Source organism: Agrilus planipennis, unplaced genomic scaffold (genome assembly GCF_000699045.2).
Source record: "Agrilus planipennis isolate EAB-ADULT unplaced genomic scaffold, Apla_2.0 scaffold240, whole genome shotgun sequence".
Classification (NCBI taxonomy): domain Eukaryota; kingdom Metazoa; phylum Arthropoda; class Insecta; order Coleoptera; family Buprestidae; genus Agrilus; species Agrilus planipennis.
In genome coordinates, this window is record NW_020439153.1 from 321,205 (window position 1) to 332,946 (window position 11,742).

Here is an 11,742-nt window from a genome sequence, read left to right on the forward strand (position 1 = left end):
AGGAGCTTGACGAATCAGTCTATAGAGATGGCATTAATAGACTGGAACACCGCTATGAGAAATGTATCAGCCTTGGAGGAGATTATGTTGAGAAATAAAAAAAAAAAATTTTTAAAAACCTTGTTTTTCTTGGTCAGGCCGGAAACTTATCAATCCACCCTCGTATATACTCTGTGTTAGTATCTGATCACACTTCTGAGTGCACCAACTTTTTCCAAAGTATCTGCAATACCATCATTTGTCCGAAATCATCATACATCCATAACATCCGATTAGAATTCATAGGGGGCATGCCCCATGTAGCGTGCTGCCCTCATCTGACTAATGAGGGACATGCCGATATGGGGATTTCCCCGTAGATTTCTCATGAAAATCCCACAAAAAAGTGGTGATACTTGTCTTATGGGTTTTCCATGTAGGTCTTAAGGGGAAACGTATCACATGTATCAAACTTAGAATTAAATCTACCTTATGGGGGCTTTATGAGGCAAATCCGTTTGAAAATACTCTCGGTAAAATGAAAAAACTTATAATAATCATCCCCATGAGCAATTATGTCGCACATCAGGTCGAACAACAGTAAAACGATTGCAATTTAAAGTATTGTTGACTACAAAACAGCCCAGTAACACAAATTTACTTAAGAGCGAACAAATTTTACGAATTAGTGATATATGTATTTATTGTCTTTTTTTTATTAGTAATAAAGTTCATTTTTCCAAAAATTGTTAATGGAGTAGATATAATTTTTCCCCGCGGGGGTCACATACGGCATTCTTGTTGATGCGTAAATGCGGCAAGGCGTTAAATGCCCCTTGCTTGCCCTAGGGGGCAGCCTCATAGGGCCCACAAGAGGTAGTGTGGCTATCCTCTTCGGGACCCTACATGCACACCCCTCAAAACTTTGGTCAGATTACGACAGTAACAGAATTATGAAGATAAGTTTCACACTATATTATATTATGAGAGCATTTATAGGAAGATGATAATTGTCATTAGATTAATTAAGGTATAAATGTAAACTAATAATTTTTATGGTATTATTTATGCATGGTTGTATTATTGTTATTAATATCGATCAGTAATTTCCAGGGTCTAGTTTCGTTTAATCTGGGTCATTAATGAAATATTCGTTATATAGAACTGGCACATACAAAAAATGCCGTAGTATAATAATCGAGAAATAGCCCGAAGTCACAAAGACACTCGGGTACCCATTTGCTGAGAAGCTAGTGTTTGCAGAATGTATGTCAGACGAATTCCATGGAAAGTGTACATAGGTATTAAAATACATTAAAACATTACATGCACGTACATATACATGCATACGACGGAGATATCTAAGTCGCATACCTGCTGTTTGTACTATCAATAGTACCAATGTAGGTAAAACCAATTAGCGAGTTTCAGGATGTAATTTAGAATAGGTAATTGAAAAGTGCCAACAAAGAGCCAAGCAGTATCAAATTCAGTAACTAAAATATACAATAGATGTACTTACTTGCTGTGAGTGGCGCTAACAAGTGGCAAACTCGATCTAAAATAAACAAAAATTTAATCAAAAAGAATAGAGATAATGCAGAATAAAGCAACTTAATTACGATAAATTTTACATATTTCTACCCTTTCTAGAGAGAAATCAGAACCAGTTGGGGGTAAAAATAAATATTTTATTTTTGCATACACCGACGTTTCGCATAAATGATTAAAATGTAAGAGCCATGTACCATCGACAATCTGTCCAAATTTTGACTAGTTCAACTGGCAATAATTTATTTGTTCATACCATTGGATAATTTAAGTTTCCAAGCATGTTGTAAAAATTTCAAACCGGTTTTCGTTTCAGAGAATAACTTTATACCACCATGCAATGGGTCAATGTTTTTAATAGTACGACTTTTTTATAATCAGGTGGGCAAAACTTGTTTGATTAAGTGTAAATTAGTCTTAAATGACGCCATCAATTAATTGCCATTAGTTTTATTAAATAAAATACAGCAGACGGAAAATAGGCACCTTAAGTCTTGCTTTAAGAAAAGCAATAAAATTATTATGTCCCAGTTCCATTTTACTGTTTTTATTTATTAAAGTAACTTATAATCTTCACGTAAAACCTAACTGCAAAATATATAAAAAAAATAAATAAAAAATTTGAACGCACAGGTACATTTCGTCTATTACTTGCTGATGACAATTGTATGATTAGCGATTAACAAAGATTCTAATTAAGGTCCTTTTATCATCATTTCGAAATTGTTTCAAAAAAAATCATACGTTGGCCGACAATGATATTAAAAAAGTAAGAATAAGTAAAGAAATTTGATCTCTCATTTTTGACCATAAAGGAACTCATATCGGTCATAATTAACTGTTCCATCTTATATAATAATACACGTTAACGAATTTTAACTAACACTTTTGTTCATGTGGTTAATATTAAGTACATATATGCTAAACAATTAGTACGAATCACGAATTAGTAAAAACTTTCTGACGCAAATAAGCACAAATTTCAAGGAAACTCTTATGTAATATGGTAGTTCATAACCAGCTGAAAGTAACAGTATGAACAAATTAAAATGGTTAAAAAAGTTTCTCATATCTACATTTTAGTTCTTAATTCAGTGTATTCTTTTTTAATTATTCATGGAACAGGGAAAAACATATGTCTTTCTAAAAATACAATTTTAACTTCACAAGAGTCTTTCTATCTATTTTATCAAGGGGTAAATTATCAACCCCCAACAAGGTACATACGTGCCGTACAATTGGAGAAGTTTATTTGTCATTAGTTCCCGGTCTATAAGTAATTAAATAAAAATATTCCGAAACCGAAAATTTGATTCTTGCAATTTTCTATAGGTACTGCTCTGCTTGATCTAAATTATATTGTCTCAAGTTGTGTTTTATTTTTTTTTTGTAAAACATAAAACGAACGGGTCATTTAAAGGTAATTTTCAACAAACCAGTAAAATCAGAAGTGACTCGATGAAGACATTACTGACTACAATTTTATATTATTTTAACGATGAAATTCAATTTAAACGAGCCAAATACGAAAAATCTGGACATCATTATGGATTTAAAGTGTTTGCGATTTTACTTTGTTACGAATATCCTACTTGTTACAATTTCCGTATAAATTGTGTTAAATGGGGATATCATCGCAATGCATCCTACTGTTTCAAAAGGCGTCCGCTGAACATATTAGCAAGTGCATGGATGAGAGCAACTTTCATAAGGAAAACACGCACATAATTACATTATTTAAGGACATTTTCACGTTCTCTTTACTATTTCAATTAGTAGGTGCACATAAGTATAGTAAAGTATAGTTTCTGCTTATGAAGGCTAATTTCGAAATATGGAGCTATAATTTATGTTGAACATCAACGTACTACTTTAGATTACATCATTTATGATTGCAAAAACAAATTAAAATGTGGTTAATTACAATTTAGAGATTATAATTGTCGTAAAACAAAAATTTAAGTAGTGGTATTTTCATCATGATATGAGTCAAAGAAGATGGCATAAAATTGAAACTTTAATTAATAAGCCTTATGTAATCTTATTATGAAATTATCGTTTTATTCACATGTTAGTAAATAGATTGTATTGGGTATAGAGTGCTTCCTTTTTTATTATAAAAAATTCCCTCGTAAATTTAAAAAGGGTACTTACGATAATCGGTTGTGATAATATTGATCAATCACCCAGTACATTATAAAAACTGAAATTATTTCTAATATCCAGTCGTGTATGAAGAGACATCTAGCGGAACATAGTAACATTTACAATTACATAAAACACTAATAGATGGCATTAACTACAACCATAGATAGACAATAGACTATAGCAGTCATAGAAGTGGAGAGGATCTGTGGTCTAGTTCTGTGATATCTATGTTCTATGATAACTGTCAAATGGAAGTAATTAAAGGTTAGGTTATTGTTAATATTGTTAATTTTTGTAATTAAAAACGTTTTTTACAATTATTTATGTATTAGTGTTATTTTCAGTGGTATTAAACAAAATTTAACTTTATATGAAATACTGTCAGTCATGTGTTCATAATAAATATTTTTCATAGTACACTGTAATGAGCACAAATATTAACTACTTAAAAGGTATGTTTTGTTTAACTCTTTTTTTGAGTAATTAATTTGTTTATATTGAAACCTTGATCCTAACTTCCTGTTGATTATTAGTATCATCATTTGGCAAAGTTCCAAATATAAGTTAAAAGAGTGAGTAAACTTGCCAAGAATGTGACAGTCTTCCAAATTTATTGCACCATTCGATGTCTTTTAAAATTGTGGAGTTAACTTTTAGGTTACATGACCCATTAAAAGAACCAATTAATGATTAAATGTTTTCAGTGTGAGTTTCACAGATAAGGTGAGTTTTTCCCCAAAATGTCCTCACAACCGATGACAGTACAGGCTGTATATTCATTTAAAGGGAAAAACAATGATGAGGTATATTTATAATACATAAGTGTAACTGCCCTTTTATTTCCTTGAACATAATTTTAGTTGTGCTTTAAAAAAGGAGATAAAATAGTTATAACTCAGAAGGAAGAAGGTGGCTGGTGGGAAGGTACTTTGGGAGATAAAACTGGTTGGTTTCCCAGTAATTATGTTGTTGAATGCAAAGGTATTAGTACAATTAAATACTGTATTATGTTTAAAAATTAAAGAAATTACTGATACAGATGTGCACACAAATCTGGCTATGGTAAATCAGCAAAAGCAGTACCGTTCTGTTGTTTTGAAAGATTTAATTGACTCTGAAAAGGCCCATGTAACAGAACAACAAGGATTAGTTTCAAATTTCTTACAACCATTGGAAAAAAGCTCAATGTATAGTAACATGCTGTAATTATTTTATGTTGCTTGTAAAGTTATTTTTTTTTAGTCTTTCTGTGGATGAATACAGACAGTTGACTGGAAATTTACTAGAAGTACTGGATACACACCAACAGCTGTTACATTTATTGGAAGAAGAAGAATCTAAGACCAGTGAGGAGCAACGAGTTGGAAGATTATTCTTAACATGGGCTCCAAAAATGAAATCTGTTCATCAAGGTTACTGTTCACTTCACCCAAAAGCAGCCTTCATTTTAGATAAATACAAGTAAATGAGCAACTTTATTCAAGTTGAAAATTAAGTTAAAGATTAATTTTATAGAGATGAATTAACAACTTATATGGAATCATGTGGGGCAACAACTCCTGGTGTTTTGGTTCTAACAGTGGGCTTAAGTAAGCCATTTAGGAGATTAGAGAAATATTCTGGAATGCTACAGGAGCTGGAAAGACACCTGGAGGAGAGTCATCCTGATAGAGGAGACACTCAAAGATCAGTTTCAGTTTATAAAGAAATTGCTGTAAGATTTTGTAGTTACATTAAAAATGATTATTAACAATATATGATTATAAATCTAGACTAGTTGTGCAGCGATTCGTCGACAAAAAGAACTGGAACTTCAGGTTTTAACAGGACCAGTGAGAGGCTGGGAAGGCCAAAGTCTTTCAACCTTAGGAGAAATAATATATATGGGATCAGTAGCAGTGGGACCTCAGCATCATGATCGATACTTAGTCTTATTTCCCAGTACACTCCTAATACTGTCTGTCAGTCCCAGATTAAGTGCATTTATTTATGAGGTTTGTTATAGTAAATGAAAAATTTTTTATTTTTATTTCTTTTGGGATTTACAGGGAAAATTACCTTTAACTGGGATCAATGTAATTCGCTTAGAAGACAGTGATCAATATAAAAACGCATTCGAAATAAATGGACATTTAATAGAAAAACGAACAGCAGTATGCCAAAGTAAGGAAGAGGCAGACCGTTGGGTTGAAATTTTACGAAAGCACATGCCTCATCGATCTAATGTTAATAGTTTCAATCAGAAAGCCCTCCCTTCACAGGCGGAAGTTGTGCCACAACCTCCGCCACACGTAAGTATATATTTTACCGAACTTTAATTTAGAAAAAGAAACTTAATTTTTGTTAGCAGTTGGATCATCGGGGTTACAGCATTAGTCCTTCTGTTTTGACTTATTTTTTCGATCCTCCATTACCTTATCAGCCTTCATTTCCAACACAAAATTATCCTCCTACTGCTCCTTACATAAATCTTACGCGTCATTATCGACGATTAATTAAAGAGAACCTTATAAACTTGCGATTGCTAATGAAACTGTGGTATTCTGAGTATTTAAATAAGAAAGATTTGAGTTGTGTTAAGCGAAGAAAACATAAAACCGAAATAGTTATTGTAACTAATAATTCCCATCAAAGGTACAGCATTGTCGAATGTGATAGTGACAGTGATTCCGAAAGTAGCAGTAATAATAATTATCCTAATCGTCTAAATAGACAAAATGCTTTAAATGGAAAATCAGATAGTGATAATACTTCTAGTGGTAGTTCTAGTAGCAGTTCTAGTAACCCTTTCGGGTATATTCGATATTATAATCCTCAAACAGGGGAAGAACAGGAAATAGAAAAATACGAGAGCTTTATCGATTATGGAGAAATCAATTCCGGTGCAAAAATAATAGAAAATCCTAATGTAGAAAATAACGGGAACCATTTAAGGCCAAAATTAACTCACCAGTTTTCTGAGAATTCCAATGCAAGTTCCAATATCGAAGTAAAGCCTTTAGGTGCATGCGAGAACCTTTTAAGTTTAGACTGCAATTTAAAAATTAATACTACTATCCCAATGGTTAGTAGTCCATTAGAACGTCAAACGCTACCTCCAAAATTTGTGGGAAATAGGTTTTGTCAAAGCAGCCTCACTACAGTTGAAGTTCCACATTGGCAGAGCAACAGTGATGATAATTTGGCCTATAGGTCGGAGGTTGCAAGCAGAACTAGAAATAAAAATTTTGAAGGGCCTTCTACACATTCTAGTACGTTGGAATTAGCAATTAATCCGTTACCGGTCGAACTGCCGGACAAATTAGTTGCTGAAATATTATACAATCAAGATGAAGGAGCATTGAGCTCTTCAAGAGATTATTTTAAATCGGAGTCATTGGATAGCGACTTGACTGAACACTCTTCGAATACAGTTAAACATCGAAAACAGTTGACAAAGAAATCAACCGAAAGTAGTACTTCTTTACGTTCCAATAACTCGAAAGATTTTTCTGAAAAAGAAGCGGATTTCCAGGCTAATTTTCTTCATATTCCTAGAAATAGATCCGGAACGGGTTTATCTAGCATTGATGTTTCCACAATGAAACCTAGAAGACGTTCAAGTACACACATTAAATCAGAAGAATTAGGAAAGTTGAATAACAATTTAAATTCACTTCGTAGATGTATGAGTTATCAAATAGTTCAAGTATCTGACGACCCTTTACCGTCAGATAAGTCGAAAAGGTGTGACTGTTGTGCCTTGGCATGTAATGGTAGTTCAAGATCTTCCGATTCAGGAATGGCAGGAAGCTGCACACTCAATTCGCCTGATCTACTTCCTAATGATCCCGCGCAAGATAGGATTAGTTCCAATTCCTCAAATTTATCTAACTTTTTGAACAATTGTGATTTAAATATGCTGACTTTTAGCGAAATAGAAGCCAGGAAGTTTGAAAGGCAATGCCAATGTACGTCGCCGTTTGGATCAACACCTAGGACGTCTTGTCAAACATCGACGTCTGAAAATGTTGGGACTGATGCCGTAGCATCTACATCAACTAATTCTGTTGATCTCTCGTGCCTATCTATTCCCCATCCGAGTGTTTCTGAAAATCTTATCCATTCCAAATTATCCCAAATTAGACAGGCTTCATCAAAAAATGCAGATGAACAAAATACCAAAGTTGATAATGATCTTGTCAAAGAGAATGCATTCGAGCCGGGAATTTATCGATCGGGCTTATACGCGCACTGGTGGCTGAAGGCCAAGATACCAGCAGAAGTTATCGCAGGAATACACGATGCCACCAAAACAGGCAAGGGTGTGCAAAATTTAGTGTTTCCGATAGCTATTTGTACCACAAAGACTGTTCAGTGTGTGCTTCCGAAACGTTACTAATTCCTAACTCCCTTTGCTTACCCTTGCCTGTGCTCTTAGACTGTGTTTCTATATATTCAATTAACAGTGCTAATTATGTAATGTAAACGTTGACGTAATGCTTCTTCATCTAGCCATTTCATAAAAAAGAGGCAATAAATATCTTCACCAACAGTTGCATTTATATTTTGTTTAGTTACATTTACTTTTTTATTAGCAGATGTCACCTCTGACAACAGGAACAGGAACATCAAACTCGATCAGTCGTCAAGGAAGCGGAATAAACCCTAGCACCCGTTCTACCCCATCCCCTCAATCGGCTTGTAACAATGGTCGAGGTTGGTCAGTCAGTTGTCTTCGTCCCACCCCGCCTCTTCGCCCATGTTTGGCCCTAGGTGTAACAGTTAATGGTTCCCCCGGCCGTTCTAGTCGCAAACCTATTACGTATAAAGAGGACGCGCTCATTTTGGATGTAATAGAAGCTTATTGTGGTAACGTGAAGCCTAGAAACACTGTCAACTCAGGTAAGCTTTTTAGAATTTTTGTTTAAAAATTTTAGTTACAGAATTAGTACAGCAAATAAAATTATTGTTTCTAGTAGTTGTTCATTATTGTAGTATAATAGTAGAATTTATATAAAAGTACTTACGACGCGGGATGATTTTATTTTCTGGATTTAGTTTTTNGGGATTTTAAAGTAACTCAACTTTTGCAGTTGCACGATTAATTATATGTAGGGAAGACCAGGGAAAAACGGGATGAGTGCTAATGTACGTAACTCGTATGCGCATATGTGACCCCGATAGGGCTATTTGGACGAACTTAAGTAGCCCTGTAAGAGTTAGGAACCGTGTACCTACTATTTTTGGTTGCACAATTGCAAAATTGAATTTGTTCGTCTTTTTACGAAGTTTTCTGATAAATGTTGACGTATTATCAGGCAGGTAACTAAATATTTTTGAAGTGAAACTTCTTTACGCACAGTAGGGTAAGTGCGTTTCATGCGAGTTGCTATGTAACGAAATCATGCAACGGATGTCCCCCCTCTACTCGGCCAAGTAGTCGAGTTCGTAGTGGGGATCGCTTGAGCCGTGAACGCGCTTCAATGCAACCAATTCCTTAGACCCTATCCCAGTATGTTTGTGTGTTTGAAGAAGTTTCACTTCAGTAGCGTGTTGTTTAATTACACGAAATATTTTTGAAGTGAAACTTCTTTACGCACGGTAGGGTAAGTTCGTTTCATGCGAGTTGCTATGTAACGAAATCATGCAACGGATGTCCCCCCTCTACTCGGTCACGTAGTCGAGTTCGTAGTGGGGATCGCTTGAGCCGTGAGCGCGCTTCAATGCAACGTTCGTTACAGGCAACTCCGGCATGTATAGTGNGAATTTTTGTTTAAAAATTTTAGTTACAGAATTAGTACAGCAAATAAAATTATTGTTTCTAGTAGTTGTTCATTATTGTAGTATAATAGTAGAATTTATATAAAAGTACTTACGACGCGGGATGATTTTATTTTCTGGATTTAGTTTTTTTTAGAAAATGTTTTTAACGTTGACTGCAACTGATTTAATATTTACATCTTGAAAACAATATCATCCCTAAATAGTACTAAAAACCGTGACTTGATATAGAGTTCTTTTATTTTCCGACCCCTCCTGGCGTTTGGTGCGATAAAAAGCAGTGGACCTTCTTAGTAGCGGTAACGTACTCGTGCATGAACTAAAGCATCTTGCTCATTCACATTTGTGCAGGTCGAGTATAGATCTCGGCCAAGCAGCAGTGCCCCCGTTTACGCCCCCTCAGAACCCACATCTTTATCGGCCGCACGCGCCACGCGCTTCCACTTGGTGTTGTGGCTCCTTCGTTATTAAACAACTGAAGAAGTCACAACACTATGAGTGACGAATAATAAACACCCTATATACTTATTTATTGGGTGTTTAGCAAAATAATCGTTAAAAGTAGTAGCACAAAGAGAAAGTTTGTTAAATTATTTTCAATGTTCTAGGGGGTGATCGTGATTTAATTAATGTTTTGATTTCTTTTATACATAATATTTGAATTGTTTGCCAGTATTGTACACATAAATAACGCTTAAAAAGAAATTGAAGCAATAATTTACAGGTATATTCTTTTGTGGTGTTTGGGTATCTCATGTAGATGTAGGATCATTTTGAATTGTGTGTATAGTTAAAAGAATAAATACAGTTTTCAGTGCTTAATTAGAGTTCTATGAAGTAAAAACTAAAAAATTATTCTGGTTGACATTTTTTCTAACACTTTCGTTTCAGTCCATATATTTTGTAAATTTGGCTTTTCTGTAAATTTACGATAGCTTTCTACTAACTTTGACGGTTTGTATCTAATGTTATTTGTATGTTATTAAAAAACAAAAAAAAAAGAGAAACTTAGTTGGAGGTGCAAATTCATTTTGGACTTTTACAGTTGACGTAGGTACTAACTACGAGGGATGTAAAGACATCGAATCGTTACAAACGATAAAAAATCTTTCGGACATTGTGCAGACCTTACAAAATCAATTCAGGAATTTGGAAGCCAATTTCAACACGCTTTCCTACCAATTTATGGAAGAAAGGTCGGCCAGGTGCAAATTACAGAATATAATTAAAAACAATTTAGGAGGAGCAAAAGAAGTTGAAACAATTGAGTGGCCAACCATGGAAAGCAATATTTTTACATAGTGTATGTAATCGTTAGCCGAGAATCTAAAATTAATATAGCACGAAAGAAAACCCCTTAAAAATTGAATCAATTAGAAAGCGACTTCTAATTTATTTAATATGCAGAGCGTATCCAAATTAAAAATATTTTATTTTATGTAGACTTGACAAGTTTGGTACTCTTTGTATATTATGAAAATTTTAGGTTCTCGGTTGATCTCGTCCTACCAGTGTTCCATCCATTATGATTTATTATAAAACTAGTTCGTTTAAGTATTATACGCGTCACATTTGTAAAGAAAAATGTCTATAAATGTACTTTTAGATGTAAAGATTAATTGCAGAGAAATCTGTAATGCATGCTAATAATTATGCATTTTATTTTTAAAAACGGAGCATAACAACTAGTATGTATGATTGTTATTATATTTTATTATCTGATCCCATTTCATATAAATGGTGACACGCTACAAATAAAAAATTATCTAGAAGAAGTGTTATTTCCTTTAAAAATTCTACAGAATAAATAATCTATTATAAAAACTAAAATACACCTGACAATAAACAATTTACTTGTATAAGAAAATAAGTGATAGAAATCATTAAATACGAGAAAAAGGAAATTGATATAAGAATAAAAAAGTACTGGCTATCACAGAAGCATTAAATAAGAATACTTTTGCCAGTGTCCTCACTTAAAACAATTTGTGACGTACAAGAAGCATTCTACAAGTTAATATTAGTTATGGGGTTTGGATTGTTTTGTTTTTATATAGTACAGATTCTTTTAAGCTGAATAAGAACTTATCGAGTTTTTTTCTTAAACAACCGAAAACGTAGTATCATCGCCAATGTTTTGTATCTGATTATTAAACTGGAAGTAACAGTTTGAAATATGAAATGACAACTACTGTCCCATAAAATATATGAAATAGCGAAACCCTTCTTTATAAACAAAACAAGAATAAGAAAAATTGTAAAATACATACTATTAGTATTTTAGCAGTCTCCTCCTCCTTC

The 11,742-nt window shown here is 33.7% G+C and overlaps 1 protein-coding gene and 1 long non-coding RNA gene across 12 annotated transcripts in view; one reads left to right on the forward strand and one right to left on the reverse strand.

Annotated features, from left to right (window-relative positions):
* Positions 1-11,742, reverse strand: part of LOC108739726 — a 50,886-nt gene that overhangs the window by 7,596 nt on the left and 31,548 nt on the right. For both annotated transcript variants that reach the window (XR_001938222.2, XR_001938221.1), the window contains one exon: positions 1,502-1,537. This is a non-coding gene — a long non-coding RNA (uncharacterized LOC108739726). The remainder of the gene's footprint in view (positions 1-1,501; positions 1,538-11,742) is intronic.
* On the forward strand, positions 3,918-11,213 carry LOC108739724 (rho guanine nucleotide exchange factor 7). Of its 10 annotated transcripts, none has more exons than XM_018473753.1 (10): positions 3,918-4,130; positions 4,383-4,481; positions 4,539-4,659; positions 4,718-4,865; positions 4,921-5,139; positions 5,194-5,392; positions 5,451-5,672; positions 5,727-5,969; positions 6,026-7,982; positions 8,256-8,432. In XM_018473753.1, exons 2-10 carry the CDS (start codon positions 4,419-4,421, stop codon positions 8,327-8,329), a joined length of 3,246 nt encoding a protein of 1,081 aa, XP_018329255.1. In that variant the 5' UTR covers positions 3,918-4,130; positions 4,383-4,418; the 3' UTR covers positions 8,330-8,432. The 10 variants fall into 10 exon arrangements, with proteins under 10 accessions (XP_018329255.1, XP_018329256.1, XP_018329259.1 ...); XM_018473754.1 differs by having other exon boundaries at positions 8,259-8,432; XM_018473757.1 differs by having other exon boundaries at positions 6,026-7,976.